This window comes from Hirundo rustica, chromosome 2 (assembly GCF_015227805.2).
Source record: "Hirundo rustica isolate bHirRus1 chromosome 2, bHirRus1.pri.v3, whole genome shotgun sequence".
In the NCBI taxonomy this organism is placed as follows: domain Eukaryota; kingdom Metazoa; phylum Chordata; class Aves; order Passeriformes; family Hirundinidae; genus Hirundo; species Hirundo rustica.
The window spans coordinates 43778063-43801562 of NC_053451.1; the positions used below are offsets into that span (position 1 = coordinate 43778063).

At 36.1% G+C, this 23500-nt stretch overlaps 1 protein-coding gene across 2 annotated transcripts in view; it reads left to right on the plus strand.

Annotated features, from left to right (window-relative positions):
- Positions 1 to 23500, plus strand: part of DDX10 (DEAD-box helicase 10) — a 166945-nt gene that overhangs the window by 14398 nt on the left and 129047 nt on the right. For both annotated transcript variants that reach the window (XM_040055438.2, XM_040055439.2), the window contains exons 9-11: positions 1065 to 1149; positions 13667 to 13768; positions 20491 to 20578. In XM_040055438.2, coding sequence (XP_039911372.1) covers positions 1065 to 1149; positions 13667 to 13768; positions 20491 to 20578 — 275 coding nt within the window. The remainder of the gene's footprint in view (positions 1 to 1064; positions 1150 to 13666; positions 13769 to 20490; positions 20579 to 23500) is intronic.

Below are 23500 nucleotides of genomic sequence, written 5' to 3' on the forward strand. Positions count from 1 at the left end.
TATTTGTTAACTACATGCTGTAAGGCAAGATTCCAGCTGTTTTAAGTATTTCTGATACTTCCTGTGGGTTATTCCTGAAGATACGAAAAATTGCTAACCTACTGGTATATGGAAATGAAAACCTGAAATTTTAATGTCTGATATATGAGTGGCATTGTGGGACTGTATTGATAAGGAGACAGAAAAATAAATGAGGGTAAAAAGATTTTTTTTTTCTTTTAGTTCTTGGAGGCGTTTAAGTACAACACAAGACTTTTCAGGAGTCCAGTCATTCTTTGAGATAGCAAACTCCATTGTCCAAAACGTGAGGTTTTGTCACTACATTAAAAAAAGAAAGAAGGTGCTCTAAAAACTGAAGTCAGGAATGAAAACTGGTTCTCATACCTTCCATACTGCTGAAGTCTCACCAGTGACTATTTAATTTGGGTATGGTTAGTTTGGTTTAGAGTGTGGGTATGATTCTCTGGAATACGGTTTAGCTGCAGATTCGGCTTGGAAGTAACACGTCAGTGCAAAGCATGCTGCTGCTGACTGAAGTGCAGCAGTTAGAAAATGCTTATTATTTATACCATTCACAGTCAAGGTTGACTTTTGTCAGGCTTGGTCACCCCCTCCCATCTTCGAGAGGGGCTATGGTGCTTCTGTGTGTGACAGCTGGAGTGAGTGCAGTCTCACCACAGCTAACTTCAGACCCCATTGGTGTGGGATATTAACAGTGAGGGTGAAAAGTGGGTCAGATACTGTTACATAATTGTTAACCATAGGGTGTTTTATCATCTGCGTGACACAAAGCATGTCTATTCTTGTCAAGTGTGAAATTATGTTCCATTCATTGCAGTGTCATAACTTAGGAAGTGAACACACAATTAATTTAACTTACTTTGATGAAGAGAATGATTGTTTATGTATGCTAATACATGCAACTAATTTTATTTTTATTTCAGAGGTTGCACCTAATGTCTGTGCATGGGTCCAAGTGATGATTCTTACAGGAATTAATGCTCTTGGATATGAGGGTTTTGAGTTCAGTGAACTTACTTGATGTATGTTTTTCTTTACCACAGACTTTCCAGCAGTGAATTGGGTCATTCAGTTCGATTGTCCAGAAGATGCAAACACGTACATCCACAGAGTGGGAAGAACAGCCAGGTTTGTTTTCACTTTTCATTAGTATTTTAATGTTTAAAATGAGATCACTGTAGGGACAGATCGTTAGCTAAAGACTCATTTGAAAAAAATTAAGATATAAATTAGAAAGGAAAAGGCTGTTATCACTAAAAGACCCTTTTGATGAGTTAAGAGTAATGATGTAACTTAATAATTTCTTAGTGAGCTTCAGAGACTTGTTACAGCAGACAAAAATATCCCTGATTGTTCCATCTGATTATGGAAGATTAATAGTGAGGAAATAGAAAACCTTTTTCTCTTGGCAAGATTACCTCAAAGGATGAGTTGAGTGTGTTTGTGGGTGGAAAAGCTTGTTTTGCTGCTGTCATTTATAGATAAATAATGGATCCAATTTCTTTGTGTCATTGAAAACTCTTCAAAAGAATGGAAATATTTCTTTCTTACTTTAATTTGGGAAGAAGGAATCAAATGTTAATTACAGGTTAAATTTTTAATTTTCTAAGTCTTTTGTGGACTTATATTCTCAAGCATAGCTTTAGTTAAAATATTTGTGGCTAAGCCTTTATGATGGGAGTTACGCAGACACACTGTTGAAAACCAGGTCCTTCATCTCTGAAGTGGATTTTTAAGTGAAACAGAAGCTGCTACTGCATATAATTCAGGAGATCAAAAGCCTCATGCAATTATCTGAAGGATGCAATGCAAGACCTAGCATTATATCTTGTCTCTAATTTAATTTGTTTGCAGTAGAGCTTGCAGTATAGGCAGTTGCCAAACCTAATGACAGAGCAGTTGCTTAGAATAGGATTTCAACACTATAAGAATTTGAGATCTGTGTTCCTGGATTACAGAAGGCTGTAAATTTTTGTGACTGTACCATGAGTGCACTTCCAGCACTCTTTCAAAATGTAGACATTTTAGCCATGTTTTCATTGTAATTGGTAACGTTTCTACCCCGTTCTGTCTCTCTGCTCTCTGTTTTCTAACCTTCTGTAGTGGAAGGGAATGATAAATTTTTAAATTACTTTGAAAAAAACCTGTCAATGAACGAAGTCAGTGAATGTTGTATATAATTAGATAAACCACGTAGCTATTTTTCTAATTTAAAATTTAGATGTAATCTTATGCATATCAATTGAGAGAAAGGCATATAGGCTTGGTTAGAATTCTGTAATATTTTCTTTTTGTCTTTCTTTTTTTTCTAGTCCTGTGTGCCTTCCACAGAAGGCTTGTAATTTTGTCTTTATGGCATACTGTCATCATGGAAGGAAAACAATGTATTTGGCACTGTTTAATTGTCACTGTTTAGGATACTGGTTGAGCGCTTTCTGAGCCCTGTCACTCAGTTAAAGCACCTCCCTGGAGTTGAAATCCTCAGGCCTTTTCCCAATTCTCATTAGGAGCTGAAAAGAGCAGTTTTAAGTAAGTTTAGCATGGGGAAACAGCTCTACAGAGGTACAAAGACAAACAACTGCCCTTTGTCATAATGCTTTTATTAAATGTCTCTCTGAGAGGACTTTAGTCTGGCAACCTTAAGGTTCTGTCTTCAGTGGCCTCTTAAGTACAGCCTTCTGTGATTGCTCAAGGGACAGATTTAGACAGAAAACTGGGGCAGAGTGTCTGTCTCGTGGGCTGTGCTGGATGCCTTACTGGGATGCAGATTACATTTCCTTCTATGTGAATTTTTCAGTAGGGAGACCTTAGAGAAGTTGGGAGTACATCTGAGCAAGCTGTGTGAGCTGGAGGGTGTTGACTGACAGTGAGAGCAAATTCCTTCTGCAGGAAAAGCTTCATGGGTATTTTCTGTTTCCTAATCTGATAGAAAGATCAGCAGGTTCTGCCTCTACTGGGCATTCATTTTGAAGAAACGTACAGGCTGTCTCCATCCTTAAGGTAAAAGAGTCCTGGAGGGAAATTAGTTTAGGAAACTTAATAGCATGAAATAAATCTTTGAAAATAAAACAAGGGAGATGTCTAATAATTTGAAGTAAATACTGTGCAATAAGTAAATATGCTAATGCAGTTTTTGATGTGGGTAATTGAGAATGTACTTCGCATTGAAATCTGAGTGTTGAGTAGGAAGCTTCACTTGTTTTCAATAGCTACAGTTTGTATGAGAAGCTTGTGTTTCTTCTAGAAACTTGATGAAAATGAACTGAACTGCAATTTAGTAGTCCTCATTAATGAGGTTAGAGATAATTACAAATTTTCATGCATTATGACAATATAATTGCATTGAATGAAAGCTAAATTAAATAGCTCATCTAATTAAGGGGCTGTGTTAAACTGTAATTAAAATTGGAATGCCAAATACTGTTTACTTGTGAAGTCAAATTATTTTGTGATTCGGAAGTAAATATGAAAGGAAAGAATTATGTTGGGGAAGGGTCTGGAAAACCTTTGACTAACCATCATGGATGGATTCCAACATGTGTTACAATTTTGCAAGGCTTGATCTAAGACAAGAGGTAACAGTTTATTTTTAAGTGGATAAGGCCACGATGTTCCCCAAGAAACATTTCATTTGCATTTTACCCCGCTGAGGAACATAAATTGCAACTCCTGCATTTTTGATTTATGGTAAAGTAAGATCAAGAAAATCTGGGTGTAGTCCAGTAATGCTTTTACTTTATAGTAGAATTGACATATATTGAGTGGGGTTTTTTTAATAAACTTGAAAGGTATGCTACAATTGGAGTGACTGGAAGCTGTTTCTTCCAGTTGCTTTCAAATAGTTGAACTTAAATAGTTCACTGACAGAATTTCTAAAATACTGACAAAATCATGGGCAGTCCAATAAATACTTATGGTATTATTTTTGCCACACAATTTCTTAGAAAAGTCAGTGGTTTAAAGCACTAGATTACAGGGTTTCCTGTGGGATTTAGTTTCAAAAACTCTAAATAAAAGCTGCTTGTAGCAATTGCCTGCAAAACTAATTTCTTCTGGCTTTTAATTTCTATTGATGCCTTCTATTCTGTAACCTATGAAGCCTAAAGTTGAAAGTATTCTTTGATGAATTTTGTGAAACAAGTTATAGTGCCACTAGGGGACAGCAGAAGATAATAATTTTTGAAGCACCCTGATGCTCATTTTTTCCCCAACTGTTTTTCCAAACATCATGTCTAAGTTGTATGGCATGAAAAAAGTGTATAGGGACATTTTTCTCCCAGTCATGATTGCATTGGTGAGACAAGATGCCAAAAAATTTATTTTATTTTTTTATACATGCATAAATACCTTCAATTTTGAATGTACCTGTATCTTGGCCAGTCTCAGTAATTAATTTCTTTCTTTCCTGGCATTACATTCATCCCTCCACTTAATGTTTAATTTTTTTTTTTTTCTTCAGAAGTGACTATTAAAAACTCCTGCTTAAGTTTAGTGATTTTTCTGTCATAAGTCTTTTTTTAAAGACGCTGACACTGGAATGTTAAACAGAATAAATATTTTTGTTCTGCAGGTTTTATCTGTGATATGTCCAGAGCTCTATAGGATTTAGATCTGACTGGCTCAGACTCCTGATGATATTTAATCCAGCCTAGCTGATTAGGTTTCTTTGGTGCTTACCCTGACTTAGGAAAGTAATTGTAATTTTGTTGTTGTCGTTAAACAGTGTTCATACAGGCATACTTCTTTTCTTTTAGTAAATTATATTTCTGAAAACAAATGGCGTAATAAAACTCCATCTTCCCAAAGCAGAATACTCTGTTCCTGCCCTTTTTGTAAGTGGCTGGTGTGGTGATTAGACTGAAAGAGGTATCACTAAAGACTTTTAAGAAGAATGTGTTTTTCGATGCTTTGTGAGTACTGGAGAACACCCACACCTGTCAAATTATGGACAGGTGAAAGGGGCAGGTCATAGAATAATCTTACTCTGTCATGTAGTATAATCTTTGAAGCTCGTTAATGCTCATTGAGGCTCTCCTTATTTAATTGCACATTGTATGTGTGAAAGTGAGACTAATAAGCCTTAAGAGTAATGTGGCAATAAAGCATTTAAAAATGTGAGTGACTTAATAGTATCTTTTTCATGGTGGAAGCGAATCAAAACAGCCAAGATGACAACTCCTTGTTTTGATTATTTTTCTGTTTTTATTTTAAGACCAACTGAAACACTTTTAATGTTGTTTAAAAATAAATGCCATATTAAGACCGTCTCATTACATTCCAGTCAAGTCATCATCCTAACTCAAGTTAAGTAAAAATAGCTGCCAGTGGAGGTCACAAGACATTGTTGACAGCACGTTTAACTTGGAATTTACTTTATTAAATTTCTAAAATTAAGCCTGTATCCTAGCTACATTCTTGATAGTGGCCTCTGATACTGCAGTTGTACTGACTGGCACTGTGTTATGCAGTAGAATTCTCTTCCTAATGGAATGGTACTGAATGATTAAGTGGCCAAGGTTATTACCTGCTGGCGTGAAGCTGTGCTATAAGCTGGAATAACAAAATAAATAAGCATGTATATTTTAACTCAGCAGAGTGGATCCAGCTGCTGTGGGGAATGGATTGCTTCCAGAGTAGGCTGGAGGAGTCAACAGCCTCCCAAGGACTTTTGAAATCAGTTTATTCTAAGACTAGCTTGGTAAGATTGGGGAGCCACAAGAACCAATAATGATTCTTGTCCATTATTTCTTGTGACCAAGACTGGCAAGCAGGGACACTCACTCGGTATGACTGAATGAAGGGGGTTGTGGTTCCGTGGTAAGAGTAGAACCCAGATGGTTCTTTGAGCTCACCAATAGGTATTAGGGGGCTACTTTCCAGACAGCAAAAAGGGTATTAAATGGTCAGTGGAAAAGAAAAAAAAAAAAAAAAAACCTGAATCAATCTCTGACTTCATAGTAAAATTTACTGATTATGTTTTGGGGATACTGAACTACGGTCTATGCAGAGGAGAAATAGAAGTGAACAAAGCATTAGAAGTGATCTAAAGCAGAACAACAAGATGAAGCCAGTTCACATTTTGTTGTTTAAATGCTCTGTGGGACATCAGACTGTTCAGAACCCATGGGAAGAGGCTCTTTTTCCTGGGAATTGAGGACTCAGCAGTGTCTGGCTATCTGCTGCATTGGGTGAGCTGTGAATAGTCAAGACACTTTCTGGTCTCTTGTAATTTTTATTGGGCTGCTTTGGTAGGATGTGATTTAGATGGTAGAGCACGGTTTCAGATTGCAGTGCACACAGATCTCTTGTTAAAGATTTGCTGCTTTAAACAGAAATGCGTATTACAAAAAGAGGCCATTGATCATGTAGATGGGATAGAAATTCCAATATGCCTTTATTTTCTGTTCTCATTTGTCATTTAAAAAAACAGAAGAGCAAATCACTGTATTATGAAAGAAACCAAGCAGTGTAGAATTTATGATAAAACTCTTCCTGCCTGGAAAAAAAATGTTTTCTTGGTTTGAAGCTTCAATTTCACCAGTCCTCATTATGTCACAAGGCCCAGAAAGTAGTATGATTGGAAATATTTTGCCTGAATTGAGCCCGATGTTGGAGACCTAAAATTGATACTTTGTTTAAGAAATATGTTTAGAAATAGTAGCTTATATAGTCAAATTTAATGGTTGGATTTTTAAACAATATATGAATTATTGTACTTCTATGGAAGTCCTTAGGGGTAGATATGGATATTAGTTTCTCTTTGTTAAAGGATAGCCTGTGGGTGAACAGATTTATTTGTTATGTGTATCAGATCAAAACAGATAAGCTCAGAATAAAACTATCCATTCTGATATGTTCTGGATATATTTTTATAGATGTCTTATATTGTTCCTTTACACAAAAAAGTGCAACACACATAAATGCCTGCATCAGTTGAATGTTTTTTCTTTCACTGTTGTAGTTGTTTTATGAAAAAAATTGAAAACAACTTAAAAATTAAATATAAATTACATGCTAGAAATAGTTAAACTTGACTCACTCTTTTTCCCAATCCATCTTGTATTAAACATGATTGTTAGGTTATTAGCTAATCATTCACTGCCATTTCTTTCACTCTTTGCAGGGGCAAATCTTTGCTCTAGAAACAGGAACCCGCCTTGCTTTTTGTATTTTGCTCTCCAGTTTTTCCATGTGATGAAATCATCTTGTTCTTGATTCTTTATGGAAACCAAAATTATGTGCCAAGATTTAAAGAACATTATTTTTGCAAAATCGAGTGGTCCAGATTATTTCTGTTCTGTGAAGGGTATGAACGGTGTCTAGTGAATAAATGATTGCCTTACATAGTGTATAACTTGGCTTCATAGTGGAAGTAATTATTCAATATTTTTGTATTTATAGTTTTGCAAGTATGTATGATAAACAAAGGGTCCATTAGAAGAAGAGTGAAAATACATAACTAGGGTGTATCGTCATGCACGTGCAAAAACAGGCCCATTTATTGGGATTGGTTTTAATGCTGTTCTGAATGCTTAACTTATTGACCTTAATGTTTTGAGGAGAGCAGTCTCTTGCTTGCTTCTGGTAAATCTTTAGCAGATTTGATCTGGATGAGAAAGAGGCAGTTGAGCAGTTGATCTGGCTTCCCTGGTGCCTGATTGCCTTTCTCTGAAAGGATTTACTTCGGAGGGTTTCTGCAACACTAAAGTATCTGAAGGTGGCTTGTTGGCTTGGAATGCAATACTTTAGGGAATGGGCATTCATTTAAGCTCACAAATTTTGCAGTGACACCTTACTTCCTTCTATGTCTTTTGACAGATGAGATGACAGCATATGTTGATGCTATCCATACTGGCCCAGTTAGGCTAAAATTAGATCTTTCATCAAGTCAACCTGGTAAAGTCTCATTCAAGTTACAGATTAAAAAAAAAATCCCACAAAATACTTTTTTTTTTTTGAGTATGGTGGTAAATGTGTGACGTCCAAAGTATATTAAAAAAATATACTTATGGTTCCTGCATGTTCATGTGTGGTAAATACCTTCAAAATCATTATCACTTCCTGTATATTGCATTTTCTGTAATGGGAAATATTCCAATTCAGGAAACTTAAGCAAGTATCTTTGTATCTGCAACCCTCCTCTCCTAAATTTTATGATTATCTCATCGTCTCAGTTTTTTCCTTTGCCAGTTTTTAAAATAGATTATTTTTTTCTTGCCAAACAAAGCAGAAATACTGCCTTTAACTCTGGAAATTTGGCATCAACGTATGTCTTCTGAAATACGAATGTTAGGGAAACATGTTGTAATACATCTGTTGGAGACAACCTGTATAACATTTCCTATAAGGTCTGCATATCCATGCATTTTATCCTCACGCTTCTCTTTCTATAACTTTTTTCCTACTGGATATTTGCTTTTACAGCAGAACACTGGTGCCTGCTGACCGTCATGAGATGGTTCCCTTTCCTATTTCATTCTGTTAGGACCACAGCTCATATGTCACTGCTGGTTAAAATGTGGACCATTTGACTAAACCATATGTTACAATGGTGGTGGCAAACATGTAGAAGGATGAGGGTTGTGGTTAGAACAAGCTCAGTTCTAGCTGCATGGCCAGCTGGAATTGATTAACAACCGCAGTACGCTTTCATTTATTGCCTCTGTGATAGTGGTAATGTTGTTTGCTTTAGTAGTATTGCCTAGGGGTATATGCAGTTGTTGACTGATCAAGCATTGGTTAAGATAGATTAAGATAGGTTAAAATTAGGCAATAGCTGAGTGTCTATTTGGCCTGCGTGAAAATCACTTTTTCCTTGTCCTGTCTTCACTGGACTATTGCCATTCTATTTCATCTTGTTTGATACCACCTGTTGACTCGGGGTGATTTTTAGCAGAAGTTTAAGATAGATTCTGTCATGGTGCATAAACTGTTCTCTTAATTTTAGTGGGGTTTTTTGTTTGGTTTGTTTGTTTGTTTGTTTTGCCTTTTTTTTTTTTTAATGAAGTGAAGCTATTTGGCAACACCTTGCGTTTCTTTGCTAAGGAAATGGTGTTCTGAACATTTTTAAATCATTTTTCTCTACTTGTAATTAGCCACTTCCACATTGTCCTAAGTAATTTATCCCACTTTGTTTTTGTCTGCCTTTGACACTTGCTCTTGATTGTAGGCATCTTTTTTTTTCTCATCTGCAGTCTCTGTAAATATAACCCTTTGCTTTATAGCTCTAATGATGATTTTCACAGCTTCCTGCTTGTAAGTCGTGATTTAGTTGCAGAGAAGTTGTTTGCCTTTTTCAAAAGTATTAGAGTCAGTAGACTCGAGAAAATAAGGCAGATATGAACTAGAAATGATGAAATTATTTTTTTTTCCCCCAAAGACTTTCTGCATGTAAGATGCAATTTTCCATGTACTTGGAATAAATCGTATCTTGTACCCTTAGAGAATGTTAAGATCACAGTGCAAAGATGAGTCCCTTCTCTGCTTTCTTGATCACCTTGAGGAGATGACAGGATATCATCTATTACTACACAGTCCAAGAAAGTTTGATTACTTTCAGGTTTTTAATTTACTTTTCTTCAGCAGAGTCAAAGTGCATAGTTATTGAATAATAAATCATGGGAGTAAATTAGCATTTTTGGACAGATGTGTGGTTTTGGTGATGATGGACAACTTGTGAAGGCTGCAGTCAGCAAGAATATGGAGAACTTCTAATACTGTCTCATCTGCAGAAGTAGTCCTCCTGCTGACAAATCACAGTAACCAAGGTTTTTTCTTCACTGCTTTGTCATCTGTAAAAGTTTAAAGGTTTTATCTGTGTGCTGAAAATAATTACGGAGATGTTCCTTCATTTGCTTTAGTGGAGAAGTTTATTCCTGTAGGATAATAAAGGATGTTCTTTTCTCCTGTGTTTTAGGCATTGTAAATGGAAACAAATTTTGCACAGATCTAACTGTTCTTGTTACTGTTTACGCCAGGTTTTAGTAGCTTGCCCTTTCCTATATTTGCCTGTATGGAAGTTTTTAGTATGAAATATGCAGAGGGAACACTTTGGAAAACTTCAGTTTTCCACTGACGCCTCTCTTCTTGAGATTATCTTTAGCACCATATTTTTATGATAAGCACATTATGAGGTGGGATTTTTTTTGTTTGTTTTGTTTTGTTTTTTGAGAAATAGGATAATACTCTGCCCAACTAAACCTCGTTTTTTATAGGCTGTGTTTTGCTATCTTTAAGTAAAAGTCCGCTGAACACATACAAACCTTCATAGATGGTATTTAAGATAATTTGGTTTTTAGCTTTATGTTTTCATTTTCATGTTTAGTTATGAAGAACAGTATTGTTATTAAACTGTTTGTTTTAATTAATAAAGTCACAATTACGATTTAAAAAGGGCAAAGACTGTTCCTTCATAACTTCAAATATTTTTAAACTATTTGGCATTTAAAAGAGAATGTTTCCAAAACATGTAAGGAAAAGGATTGCACTGCATCAATAGTTACCAGATGTCTTTCAGTCCTTTAGAATTTCTGATGGCATAGCTCTGAGAAATATTTCTATGTTGCTTTTTTTTTTTTTTTTAATAGGTGGCAAAAGATGAGAAAGCATAGGTGCTTGAAAACCTCTTTTTTCTTTATCTGTATTTTCATATGAATGTTTCTCTACTTAGCTGTAGTACTAATTTGTCTACATAAAAGTTTACATTAAGTCTTGCAAAAGATAGCTGATATCCATAGGTACCGGGTATGATGCTTGGCTTTTTTGGTGAATCACCTTTGGAATGTGCCTTTAGGATTTGTACTTTCTGAAGCAATTACTGACTCAGCATACAATGAGTTTAGCACTAATAACAAAAAAAACAACATTGAAGGGTCAGTGAAGGTTTATCTGATCCTGCATCCTGTTTCAGATGTATCCTTGTGGATACTACTGGAAAGCTATAAAAACAAAACAAGCATAGAATGATTCTTTTCCTGTGCTGTGTCGTAGCGGATTTGGGGTTTGTGGCTTGTAGAGAGGATATCTGCACTCTCTGGCCTTTGATGAGTATTCCTTTGGTGATTTCCATGACACTGGCCTTTCACAGTGTTTTGCAGACTCAATAAAAGAGATGTGATAAAGAAACAATAATGCCAAGTCAGGCACTCTGAGATAAGAAATACCACAGGCAACAAAACTACACAAATCCATGCCTCTGACCAACTTTAAGGAATCTGAAAACATTGTTTTCATGGGTTTATATAGTACAATCAAGACTTTTCTTGACAAATGACAAAGATTGTTAAGAAATTTAGCAGACATCTGTTGCAGATACCAGATCATTCATGTAGCTCTTGTTAGGGTCCTGTACTTTCATGTCATCAGCTTTGGAGAGAAAAGCAGAACTGTGTTATTCTGTACTCGAAATTGGTGAGACTGGTATTGCAGGAATATTCTCTCTGTCTTCCTGTCTGGTATATAAAAGAGAATATTTTCATCCTTCTTCCCAACAGTGTTCTGAGAGCTCAGGTTCTTTTGATGAATAATTGGCTGTCTTGGTAGTATGATCACCAATTTTTACAATAAATGCAAAGTCTGCTAAGGTTCAGCGGCTTTCCAGGATTTCATAGCTTGTTCAGGGTCGTGGCAGTGTCCGACGGCACCCACCCTGTGGATATATAATTTTGTTATTTAGTTGAGTTGAAATATTTATAACTTTTGTAAAAGGTACACTTGGTCTATGTAAGCAAGTTTTTCCCAACCTTAATTATTGTATAAAGGGTGCAAACATTCATGGGATGTTTGGTCATTAGTGACAACATGCTTGGTAAAGATAATGAATTCCCTTAAGCCAAATATATGTATTGCTTTAGAACTCTTTTTTAGAAAGATTGTACCAGCTGGTATTTTTTGTATTAAGAACATTTTAGGTCTACTAATGAAATGGATTTAAATCAGTATGGTTTTTGTACAGTAGCAAAGTACTCTTATCAATCCGTGTATAATCAGTAAATTTACATGATGCTGGCATGTAACAGAGATTTTTCTCTTGTATCAATTTTATTTCCATGTAAAATTTCAAAATCCAGAATGAAAAGCTTAAAATTTCATGCTGAAAACATTTACTAAATATTTGTAGATTATCTTTAGAAGTTGGTATCCAAACCCATCATATATAGCATTGGGGAGAAAAAAAAAATAAAAAAAATCCAGGCATCCAAGAGCATTTTGTTGTGATTTTTCAAGTTCATCAAATGAAAGCAGAAAGCTGTAATAAAAGCTGTCAGACTGTTTTAACTGCAGATTTTGTTGCTACTTGCATTGCTTACTGTGCTGTGACAGATAGTGTTTATAGTGTTCAAACAATTCTGCAGTGCTGTTTTGCCAAGTGATAACTGTTTATCCTTGGAGAAATCTGGGCTCCCTGTATTCCACTAGAAATGATTTTTGTCAGTTAATGGTATGATTCTTTTTTGGTGTGCCTGAGAGCATCCTTCTGCGCTCCCTGGCCTCCCTAAAGAGGGAGTTTAAAACTGCCCGACAGAGCAACTTACCAGTCTTCTTATGCCTTGTCGTACATACTGCTCTCAGCAGTTGGTTATGAGTTGAGTTCTATCCAATTTTGGCACATTTCTGAAATTCAGTTGGAATTTTTTTTCCTTTGTAATGAAGGACTGTGCAGTATGTTCCTATCAATCTGTGCTTATAAAAAGTATTTGTAAACATAAACAAGGAAAGAGTGTATATGCTACAGCAGGTACAGACTTGGTGCAAGCGATACAGACAAGGTGCATTGCTCATCATCACCTACTTCTTCAGTAAAACTTAAACCCATTGTGTTGTTTACTAATGCTATTGGGTACTTTTTCCTACATGAAGCAAAAAGGTGCCAAAAGTAGCAACTGATATTTTCTTGCACAAAAAGAAAATGATCAAGAAGATGCTTTAAGCATAAATTAGCTGATATTTTAATGTCTTTCCTAACCATGTATCTTGAGTAATTACCAGCTCATCTACATTTGATACAGCTGTTAAGTGCTCTGAAGAGTGAATGCCAGATAAGTTCTTATGGGATCAGTCTGATTGTATCTTTCCTTTTGCGCCTGGAAACTGCTTCTGTAAATGAAAGCGCTCCTGTTTTTATGCTTTTAGTGATGTCTCTGTGACCTGTTAACCTTTACTGAACATATAAGAAGGAGATGTTGTTTGAGACCAAGGCACTTTTCATTCTGTAACCTTTCCTGTCCTTGTCTTCCAGGATATGCAAAGAGAATCAGTTTTTACCCAGTGTTTGCCTATTGGCAAAGGGTGAATGCGAGTAGCTGGATTTTCTAGTACTGTAATCAAAATACACTTTGATCAAGTGCCATTTGTTTGCTACTAATACTTCAAATCAAGGAACGAAAAGATTCGCTGATCTGAGTCCCTGCCTTAGCCCCAGACGTTTAGAATTCTAGGTGTAGTTTTAAAATCAGCTCAAGTAGGGATTTTGGGAAGTCACTTATCTGGTTTGCCTCTTCTTTTCCCATTGTTAAGTGAGAGGTTTTGTCTGTTCTTTGGACTGCTTATAAAGAATCAAATGTAAATACTTACTGGCCATTGAAAACATCAGCAAAAAGTGTAATTTTTTCATGTTTGTTTTATTTTTTTTTTCCTTTCTGATCAGGTATAAAGAAGGTGGTGAAGCTTTGTTAGTATTGCTCCCTTCAGAAGAAAAAGGCATGGTGGAACAGCTGGCGCAGAGGAAAGTACCTATCAGTGAAATCAAGTAAGTGGCTAATGGCCTGTCTGTTATTCAGCCTTCTTTCTGCAAGAGTAATGTGTGATGAGTCTATGACAATCTTGATAAAGTGCTTTAATTGCCTGGAGCTGGACAAATCAGAGAAATGAATTAGTTTTGGTAGTGTTGTAGAAGGAAAAGACCTTGAGAGGTTACCTATTTTATTGCTGTTCCCAAAGGCAGGATGAGAGGCACAAATCATTCTTATCATATACCAATTAATATATTCACAATTTCCCAAAGAGACCTCATCCGTACTCAGCAGTTACTACCATTAACGTTTTTTTCTTCAAGTGTCTGATAAGACTTGTAAGTAATTTAATTGGAATATTTCTTTTGTCTTGTGCCAAGAATATATGGAAAGCGACGTATTCTCTCACTCTCTGCAGCTACTTTTTATGTAATTGAACACGATAATGCTCTTTCTCTTTTGCAGATTAAACAATTACAATTTCTTTGATCTGTCCCTGTATGTTTTTATTGCTGTTATCATTTTGGTTTCTCTTATCTGTTTTTTCTTTAGTTCTGGACTATTTCTCCAATTTGTTATGACCTTTCTGAATCAATTAGTTGAAGGACAGGAAGTAAAAGATGATCATTTTACATACTAAAAAGAGTGTTCCAAAGGAAACCTGTAAGGAGCTATGCTATCCGTAGAAATAGAATATAACAATACCAGGTAAAAATAAAAATCAAGTTTCCATTTTCTGTAAATGCAGAGTAATAGATATGTAGGAAACACAAAATCCCTAACTGTAAAAATATTAGGGAAAAAAAAAAGACTACCACTGAAAGAATTGTTGGTAGTTTCTTTGCAACTATAGGTAGGAAGGAGTTTACGGGTTTTTGAGCCTGTCAGTCTGATGTTGAATTAAAAGAGAAAAGTGAATGTGAAGGAAATATGGAAGAAGAATTGAAAACATGCCAGAAAATGTGATATAAGCCTAACTCCATTTTTAACACTTAGAAAGTTCAGGTCACACCATGCCAAAAATCATACAGCAGAGATAAAAGAAATCAGAGAAGTATGACAAGGTAGAAAACTTACATTAGAAAATGTAAGTTTCTGTATGAGTGGCTATGAGCAAAGCTAGGACTGTTTTATTTTGAAAAGCTGTGGCTTGCATGTGAAGATATAGATACCTAAGCAAAGAAGAGAATTAACTATACTGAATTTCTCTGCAGAGCAACTGTTTTTTAGAAGAAATCAAATTAGGAAGAAACTTTAGGTGGTTATTTACACCTCATTGCTTAATCTTCAAGTTTGCTCAAAATTTATAGGTTGACATTTCTTCGGAGAATAGAAACAATGCATATAGCACTTGCTGGATTTAAGGTTTGGGGGTTTTTTTAAAAAGTATTTTTGTTGTATATGATATGCCATTTCAAAGGCTTTTCTAACTGTACTTGTAACCACTATTTCTGTGTAACAAATTGAGCACACTGCAGGTGGTGAAATAAATCCATCTTTTCTGGTCAAACACATGTATCAATCTGTGTAGGATGTGCATGAACGTCAAACATAAACAATTTTTGCTAAAACAGTGAAATAAGTACTAGAATGCAGTCCAACAAGTACTTAATGACAAACCCAAACAAAACCTCACCAACTGAATGTGGATAATATCAGTAAAGAAGCTGAAGTCTGATATTTTCTTTTCCCTTAAGCATCACAGTGCTTTAGAAGGATCTATTGTATAACCACTGCTGTAAATTCTCTTTCCAAACTTCATCTTTTTCCGTCCAAAATGGTAGTTATTCAAGTAATTTATCTTACTTTTATATTCAGTAAATAAGTGTCTGATCTCATGCACATTATAAGTACTTCCCCTTTCTTTGTCAGCTAAGCTTTTAACTTCATAGTAATGGTGTTAATTGTTTGAAGAGCTTATCAAAGGAAGTGGTGAAAAAACCTCTTTAGCCTGTATTTATCCATGTAAATAGAAATCTGTGGTTTTGCCCAGGGATATTAATCCAATTTTAATTGGGTAACCATTTCACCCCCAATAAATGCACATTATATTTATAATCCAAGTTAGGTGAGTCTCTGGAGAGACATTCGTGGCTGCATCTCTTAACTTATTGTTATTAATCTGATGTTATTTTAATGGAAAACTCTGGGTTTTGTTTTGTTTGTTTGTTTTTTTTCTTTCTTTTTTTTAACAATATCACAAAAATTCATTCTTGTACCAAGCCACTAGGACATATGTATTATAAATACATTTAGGTAATATTCTTAATTGGAACCATTATTAGAAAAGTCAAGCATTTTAATTGATAATATATTTTAATAGCCTGCCCCAAGATCCAGTTTTGCACTCTTTAAAACAAACTTTAGTAGAATTTATAACATCGTAATGAAGGGGAATGCTTTCACTTAGAATTGTCTGCCTAGTGTGTTAATATTTAAAAGATGTAGCATTGTTCTTGTAAGAGGCTAACTAAAATCCTTAAAAAGCTATCCTGGTAATTACTTGTGGATTGCAAGCCAATTTGATTCTAGAAGTTTTTGACTACAAATTTTCACATGCAGTTTACTTCTAGTCGTTTTCCCAATTAATACAACCCCAGTGTGTTTTGTCAGTTTATAAATTGTTTAAGAAGTTGCATGAGCCCATGGATCATGTTCCAGGTCTTGTGGTGAAGTCTTCTCCTGCTGTTTGTGCTTATTCACCTAATTACAGATTCTTAAGAATTCTAACTTGGGAATTAAAGGATAATGAGCATTGCTCACTGCCAACAGAGTTTAACTCTTCAAGTTTCTGAAATTCACTCTGAAAAATATTTTTCAAAAGTTTGTTTCTAAAACGTTGTTTATTCAAGTGTTTGTTATGCTGTTCTTATTGGCTTGTTGTCTGGTATAGTAAGAACTGTTACTTTTCTTATTTGTAGTTTTTGATTTGCAAACTGTTTTTAATGTTCTTTTATTTCATATAGACAGACCTTTTAAAACAGCTCCATAAATTTAAAGTAGAGAAGGGAAGAACTTTTCTGTTTTCCTTGATTCCTGTTTGAAAGACTAGAGTTTAGGTTCTTTCCTTGTTTCAGTTTTAGATCTAAGCTGCCTGTAAAGGTTTTCAGTAAACTAAGTCCTTTCTAATCAGCACAAGCTGCCAATTTCCAGGTAGTGCTTTTAACAGTACATAACTTCTTCATTGTTCAAGCAGAGCAAGAGAAGTGAAAAACATGCAGTAATAAATACAATATCTTAGAGCATTCAAATATGGCAAAGAGGTACTGGGAAAGTATTAAATGGCATGTACATTTTTTAAAGGAGTCTGTAATCTCCAAGTTTCCCATGCAAGCTGTAAACTTCGATTAGTTTTGATAGTATTTTGAGGTAACTTTGTTGCATCCAACTTTGTTGGAGAGAAAGATAAGAGCAGCTTCTTCAGGGGTTACAGTAACAGATTTTGTCTAGAAAGTTTCACCAAAAGAAGTGCAAGTATATAGATACCCATGATATAATATTAAAGAAAGCAATATTACGGCAAAAAAAAAGTGTTTTTTTTTTTTAAGAAAACAGCAATAGCAACAACAAGCCACCTTTCTTCCTTCTTTTTTGTCTCTCACAGTGGGTAATACTTGAATGTGTATTCCACACATTGGTAGTATTAATATAGGGGATCTATTAAAACTCACTGCCTCCCAGTTGCCATAGTTACTGTAAGACAATACACTGGTGTCACTATCAGCGTGGTTATACCTGTGTGTGATCTGCTGGCGTGAGCCCTTCCCCCTCCCTCCAGCCTTCTGGTTGTCGAGTGTAACCACAGGGAGTCCGTCACCTTCCAGGCTGAGAGCAGCAGGGCAAAACCTGCTGCTGCTGCTGCTGCTTGGAGGCTGGGTGGAGTATGGGAACTCGGCTACATCAGGGCAGCAGGGTCTTTCAGGTGGTTGTGGATCTTTCTTGCTTAAATTCCGTTTTGAAGAGAATTGGGAAAAGATGATGTCCAGTTAATACAGTGCTGGTATCCTATTAAAACCAGGGAAAATGAGAAGAAATCAAACTGTGCATCAGCCAGGAAATTTGGAGATTGCTGTCTGATCAATTCATAAGGCCAAGGGAGCTGGGTTCATGTTTACATCATGGCACGGTCGAGTGTGGCCATTTATGCAACTGGTAGGCAAAACTGTAGCTTCAGAAAGTTGTACTGCTCCTTAAAGATAACATATGGCATCACAGAGTAAGAAATAACCAGCCTGCTTAAAATGGCAGACAATGTTATAAAATCCCCTTCTGGCCTTTGCATAGCTGGTTTTAGCTCACTGGTTCTTAGCCATTTAGGCAAGCTTATAAGTTACGGTAATTCATTTCAGTGTTGAGCTTTTAGGTTTGCTTTTCCTAATAGTCACATGCATACAATTTATTGTAAAGAGTTTTATTTGTTCAGAAAGAAATAACATATGAACTCATTAAAGCCAAAATCCAATTAAACAGTGGCTAGCTTTCTCTTTTTTTTTTTGAGTCTCAGCATGAGAGGAAGATGATAGTGGGTGACTGTCATGGTGTGTTGGAGAAGAGAGAATTCAGTACTTCTGATTTTTTTCTAGTCAGTGCTGCACATTTGCTTATTCATTACCAAACGCATAAGCTCAAAATGTGCCTGGGGTGCCATGTTCTTAGTTGACATTGCTTAGATTTATACTGCATTATCTAGCCATGCTTTTAAATGTGAAGTATCTTGTGGGGTTTTGTCTTTCTCAAACCATTTTCTTGCAAATTTCAAATTACTCAAAATTTATATGCAGTCTGCAAAATGTTGCTGTATTTTGTCTAGAATTGTTGTCTGTTATGCTTGGAGCCTCAGTGACATATAGTCTCTTATAAATAATGAATCATATCCTTCCAATTATCAAGTCATAGAAAATAATGAGGAATAGCATGTCCAGGTGAAAATTGGAACTTTGTAAGCATTTTGAGTTTGACAATGGCAGCAGAGAGTAGCTGGCAGTCTCAGCTTCTCTTTGAGTAGTGCTCCAAGGCCATATTTTCATTACTTAAAGATTTCACATAGACCATATTTCCCTATTTTATGAGAATGTACAACTGCCAGATGCTTTCCTGGCATCAAATACGACATCTGCTGTTTCTTTCCCATTCTTAAAACCTGCTAATGCTGCTATGGAGGATAATCAAACTGATGAATCCTATTTTGCTTCTGACTAAGCTATGTTAGCTGCTGTGTATTTACTTATTTTCTTTAGGTCCTTACAAATACCTTTTTTTGGTATCAAGAGAAAGTTAAACAATTAACTTCCTTTTTGCCCCTTTTGAATGTGAGCACTCTATTTATTTACATGGCCTGTTTGATAGGATTTTTTTTTCCTTCACCTCAGATGAGTTCTTAAGATTAGATACAACTGTGACTCCAAGTGCTTTTACTTTCTCTAGTTGCAATGGAGCAAATTTCTTCTGACCCAGCTGATTTATCAGACTACTTGGTCTCCCATGATTTGTGATTCCAGTGTGAGCTTGCACTCTGCTGTGGCTGTTGTTAGCTGACTGATTGCAGCTGCCGCTTTGAGTGAAGACAAGGGAAAAAGGCACTGGCTAATTTAAGGGCTTTGAGGTCATCTCTTAATAGCTTGCCCATAACTCAGCAGCAATCCAACACTTTTCTGGACTGTCTTACTACTGGTGTTCATATAAATTTTTTTATATTTCATGCTGTCCCTTCCTTACTTTTTGTGCCGTTACATTTTAGAGGTTTGTTGGTCAGTTGTTCCTCACTCAATTTTTCACGCTTCTTTTTTTTCTGTCTTATGCCTTTACGTTTTTAGAGCCAATTATGTGCTGTCTGCAAACTGGAACTCGTGGTTTTTGGTCTTTCACTAAAACTGTAGCTAATGGTGCTTGTTTACATTGTAGATCCTCCCCTGGCTGTATCTGAACAGAGTGAAGAAATTGACATTGCAAGGGAATGAACTTTGATATCTGTTTTCATATTTAGTAAGAATAACCTCCCACAATGTTTGCTAACTTGTATGATAACACTGGGGTGGCAGTAGCAGCTCAAAAGTAGATGAGAAGAGATCTAGGCAAATAAACCTGCAGTAATATAGGTATCACTGGAATAAGTTCAAAAATTCAGAATCTGGGAGAGGATCTGTATATCTTTTTAGCAGGTTTAATGGCAATTTCTATAGTTCAGTCAATATACTTTATTTACTTGAGAAGCTCTTAAATCTGTTTAATATCAATGTCCTTTATTATTGCTCACCTGGCTATTCTTTCTAAGAAGTCCTTAAATTTCAGTATTCCTGGCACAATGAATCTTATTTAACCTTGATGCTTATTTTATTTAACATGCTTATCTTCTTTAAGCTGAATGCTGACAATTTCCTTATGAGGACTTTTATTTCAGTATAAAGTAGTACTATAATTCATTATGCTGGTTTTGTATTTTTGCAGTATTTTTATAAAATCAAGAAGTTCTTTTCTTCTGATTACTGCTTTGCTTTGGAAGAATTCACCACCTTCCATGAAAACTGTCTGAATAGAACAGCTGCTATTGGTCTTTTCTGCATTATTCGTTTGAGGAGTGTAATCTTCATCCTTAATATGTTTCCATTTTGCACTGTTTCAGTGGTAATAGCTCTGTGTGTATTAAAGCAATGCAACAGATGTGAAGATGTTCCTGAGAACCTAACAGGCGCTTATTTTGGCATGTTCTAATAATTAAAGATTTTTTTTTTCCCCCATTTAGAATTAATCCTGAAAAGCTTACAGACATCCAAAAGAGGATGCAAGCATTCTTAGCTCAAGATCAGGAGTTAAAAGAGAAAGCTCAAAGGGTAAGTCACCTGCTACACTACCATTCTTGGGGCGTGTTAGTTGAATAGAACTGCTGTTCGAATACCTGACCAGCTCAGACATGCCCTAGGAGCAGCATTTGGAACTGAAGAACCACCAGAGATAATTGAGCACTTGGAAAATCTCCTATATGAGGAGACAAACATAAATTAGAGAGAGCCAGAGACTTCTGAGTGATGCCCAGTGACAGGAGAGGAGGCGACAGGCACACATTTCTCTACAAAAAGCTCCATTTAAACCCAGAAAATGCCTTTTTTATGAGAGTGGTTGAACAGTTGAACAGCAAGGCTGTGCAGTCTCCAAATGCTGGTTATTAAAAACTGGGTTCCTTCCTGAGCAGCTTGCCCTAGCTGACCTTGGTTTGAAGAGGTGCTTGGACTAGGTGGTCTCTGAAGTTTCTTCTCGACTTTAACTGCTCTGAGTTTCTTGGAAAGCTGATAGAGAAAATTTCAAAATAAGGCTACTAATTAAACAGGTTACTTAAAAATAGCAGATCACATTACTTGACTTGAAAAATTAGAAATATGAAACCACGTAGGCCTCAACATGCACACGTTGACCAATATTGTCATATATGCTGAATAAATGTGACAATTTGTCCTTTCTCGGGGTAAAATCCAATGCATTGAATAAAGCATTTTAACTTTCGTTAAGATTTAACTTCAAGAAGCTGAGTAGGTTCCTGGATGAGAATGAACTTGGTTGTAAAAGACACTTTCCATGAAAGGTAGCCTGTGAAGATTGCACTGCCTCTTGCCATCACTAAACATGTTTGAACATTTTTCCCTGGTTTTATAATATTTTTAGGCCATGAACTCTTTGGAATAGAGCTTACTACTTGTTTTATTGAAGCACTGCAACATCTTGGTTTTCTGAGGCTAGTTGGTTTGTTGGGGTTTTGTTTTTGTATTTGAACTGGTGTATATTGTTAGCCTGTGAATTCTGTAGTTGTTTCAAGTCTCTTCAAAACTATACAAAGTCAAAAGCTCAAATCGAGATGCAGGGAAACACAGGCAGTATAGGATAATAGGCAAATGTTTCATATCGTTTTTTTCTTATAGATGTAGGTCAAATCAAAAGAGTATAACCAAAGGCCACATGGTGAGAAATACAGAAGTGCCAAAACCTGAGAAATATATGATTGCACAGATTCTGGTTTAGTGTTAATAACATTTTATTTGTGTGAGGTAGTGTGGGCATTAATGGCACTTGAAGGTATACTGGTAAACAGTGATAGGGTAAAATGAAAAGAGGATTGTGAATGGTAGAGAATCCAACAGTTTTAAGCTTTCTGTTGAACTGGGACATAAAATGAGTCAAGTTGAAATATTGAAAAACTTTTCATTTCACCTGGCTATAGTTGTCCTCTGTGAGTTAGTCTGCCTGAACTTTCATTTATAGCTGATAGGGTGGAATAAGCACTCCTACAATGCCTGCTGACACAGATATCTTAAAACCCCTTTGGGATGGATGGATGAATGGTGGTTTCTTTGTGCTGCAGAGGTAGGCTGTGTGATGTGACCTATCATGGAGGCCTGCAGGAGGGACACTTAGTGAGTCAGAGGAATGCTATTCTTACTTTCATACGCAAGGAGATGTAAATCAAAGTGCCCGAGGAGCTCAGTGGGAGCTTTGTGAATAAGATTTCTAAGGCAACGATCCAAGGGAATGCTTTTAAAAACTATTTTTGGCATTTAGGTATTCCAGGGTTTTGTAGTGCATAAAGCTTTACTTGAAGCAGTGTGGAATGTCGGTGCAAGCTTCACCGGGGCTCTGCACAAACCAGAGGCACTGGTGACGTGTCAGGTTCACCTTCAGCTGCCGCGGGAAGTTACAGTTACACCAATTTATGTCAGAAGTGACAGAGCAGCTGGCTGGGGGAGGACGAGAGTTAGAGGAATCCAGCAGAGGAATGAAAACACCAACAAATCTCTGTTTCTGCCTTTGGCTTTTTTAGATCTCTTAGAAGGCAGAGAAGGATCATTCTGAATGGAATAGAAGAAAATAATGATAAAGTTTCAAATAGCCCGAGTATAAAATCAAACATGGGCTATCTGTCAATATAGCAGATACAAGCTTAAACTCATTTTAAAAAAATTGTAATTGCCATATAATTACCCCTTCAGGCCATTTTTGTTGCAGTTTTTGATTTATGGATAGCAGAGAAGTGTCATTCTTGCAGGCAGACTAAATACATTCAGTTTTTGAAAAACTTGAAGTATGGACAAGTAGTTTATCATAGAAGTGTCCCTGCTTAATAAGGTTTAAATATGAATGTTCAGACATACTATGCAAATGTGCCCAAATAGTCTTACATGTCGATGTGAATAAAACAATAAAATTAATGCAAATGAAATCCTGACCATGGATCCTTATCTGAAATGTTGGATTTCTCAGAGGCATGTGTGTTATGTTGTCTAGCCTGTCTGTTGCAAGACGCCGAGTTCTTGACCTTTGCCGTGTAAGAAAGAAATGCCCAACTTCAGTGGACGAGATAGCCGTGAAGCAGCACAGCTATGCACAGAGGTTCAGATAGGATGGTGGTCTTCCATCATGTGTTGAAGGCATGAGGCCTAAGTTATTGTGTCCTCTACGCTTGTTGATTTACTTCAAGGTGCTTTTACTTTGTTTGAAAATAGAAAGTTCTTGTTTACTAACTGCTTCAACAAACTTCATGGTTCATTTGGTAGGGCATGGCTCTCCTGCTGTTTCTTGGAAAGACAGTTTGAATCAGATTGGGGCTTCTTTGAAACCTTGGCAGTTCTTCTCATTGACAGATGATGCTGCCTTTTGGCATTTCTTGTAATTTTAATATTAAATATGTCAGTTCAGCCAGTTCTGGAAAACATTTTAAAAAACAGAATCTGATTTTTTTGCTAGTTCGAATGTTACTGTGGCACTGA